The 2,026-nt window shown below is 38.7% G+C and overlaps 1 protein-coding gene across 1 annotated transcript; it reads right to left on the bottom strand.

Annotated features, from left to right (window-relative positions):
- Positions 1 to 460: 460 nt before the first annotated feature.
- On the bottom strand, positions 461 to 1,608 carry LOC106751375 (the record flags this gene model as incomplete). The annotated part of the gene is made up of 4 exons (XM_014632252.1): positions 1,465 to 1,608; positions 1,284 to 1,403; positions 809 to 926; positions 461 to 722 (listed from the first exon to the last, which is right to left on the bottom strand). Coding segments are annotated over exons 1-4 (644 nt in total), but the record flags the coding sequence as incomplete, so codon positions are not given.
- Between the last annotated feature and the right edge of the window lie 418 nt (positions 1,609 to 2,026).

Below are 2,026 nucleotides of genomic sequence, written 5' to 3'. Positions count from 1 at the left end.
GCGGTGTGTCATTATGATTTAGAAATTTCTTGAAGTGCAATCTTACTGGAAACAAAGCGAAAATATTCACTCAATGCGTCAGAGCAAGGAATTCACTCTATAGGAATGAAAAGTCACGCAAATCTGAATGAAACGACAGGCACTCTATATTTCGAGTGAAACTCCACTCCGCGAAGAAATTCAAAGATTTTTCTTTCACGTTCAACAACAACATACTTTAATATCTGTCGATGCATGTGCACAAGATATGCGATTCTTTTACAGTAGGTCTCGTCTGAATCAGATTTAGTATTTTTCTCAGCGTTATCGTGAATGGTAAATAAACATTCGAAGCGAGATCTGTAAGCAATTCGTACGACGTCGATTTCACGATTATTTCACGATTATTTCTGGTCGAGTATATCATTAAAATATATTTTATAACAATGTGTTTCCCCGTGTAACGGAATTGCTTTCTTACCCGAGTATAGTGAACATGCAGCAAACGTGTTCAATGTAGGTAACGAATATGCAGTCGTGTGCGACTATAGCGGTCATAAATATTCCGCAAGAGACAATAGCATATCCGTAAATATAAATCAAATATTGTCTAGTGTCCACAAAATAGTATGCTGGTATTGGTAGTAACACAGGGCGAGATTCATTGAGCGGCATTAGAACATCGAGTATAGGGGATACAAGGCTTGCTGACGTAAACCCATACACCCCTAAGAAGCAATATGCTGCAAAGAACAAATATTTTACGAGCAAAAGAAACGCAGAGCAACGCATACATGAGCGGAACAGAGTTCTCATTCTCCGTGCTCACCTGAATAAATCGCAGAGAAACGTTTACAAAACAAAGCATGCGACTTGAATATTTCGATCTCCTCGGGTGTTTCCAATTCTTCCCAGTCGACGAACAAGCGTTCGATAAGACGTTTAATCTGACGAAGCAATTGTTACTAACACGAATTGTTACTAATGCGAAGAGCATACTTATAAATGGGAGTAAAATTGTGTCAGAAATTAATGAAATGATGCGTGCAGCTTATAGAAATAGAGCACCAACGTGACCCAATATATTTCGCTGTGTGCAAACGGTTTTATGATAGGCAAGATGATGATTAGAGCAACATTAAAAGTGGTAAAAAAGAGAAGAAGGAAGGAGGAATATTGAAGGCTATGGAGGAGTAAAGTTATTTTCTCGTGAGCTTAATTTTTTATTAACCTACTCCTAAAACTTTGTAAATGCACCGTGTATGTCCAAGAGGAATCCAAAATAAGAATATTAAACAACATACCTTAGAACTATTTATTGGGAATGTATATAACGCCACTATGTTTACGATCGTGAACAAAAACGTTGGCACGCATGTGAGGATACATTGTATATTTCTTTCGCACCTAATTTGGTACGCGATCTACAACGTTCAATTAATGTTTCGCGATAAGTCAATCTCGGCGATTATATCGTTGATTTACCTGCGGAACGAATATGGCTACTGCGGTTATTGACATCAGACCAATACGAAGATATCTCGTTCTCGGCTTCAGGTACGGCCACATACCGGTGAATAGCGATAACTTTTCGACTAAACCGTAATGACGACTCCAGATGACGTCCATAGTCGTCGGAGAAATTCTACTGCTGCAACACTGCGCGGTCGACTAATTTCTGAATCCCCTTCTTCAAATGCAAGGAATGAATAAATAATGGACGGTAGGCCATACATGAATAAATAGGAACAATTGTTAACACCGAGTTTTTCAAATCGATCGTGTTGCAATTACGCGTATCGCATCTCATGAAAAGCAATGGGGAGATGAATGAAGACCTGTTGATTCCAGCCGAGTTCTATCAATAATAAAGTAGATGATCCTCGTGCAATACTTCCTTGCACGAAACATGTCAATCAAGATGTATTATAAATTAGCGAGTACTTTCTTTTGAAAGCGACTACGAAACACTCTCTTTTCTCCGTGCGATCGGATATTGGAGGAACAAAATGCAGCTTGCGAATAATGAAGGGTCGTCAATTATATC

Source organism: Dinoponera quadriceps, unplaced genomic scaffold, assembly GCF_001313825.1.
Source record: "Dinoponera quadriceps isolate SergipeBrazil2010 unplaced genomic scaffold, ASM131382v1 scaffold12699, whole genome shotgun sequence".
Classification (NCBI taxonomy): Eukaryota; Metazoa; Arthropoda; class Insecta; order Hymenoptera; family Formicidae; genus Dinoponera; species Dinoponera quadriceps.
The sequence above is the reverse complement of the archived record's forward strand: the minus strand, read 5'-3'. Positions and strand labels throughout refer to the sequence as shown.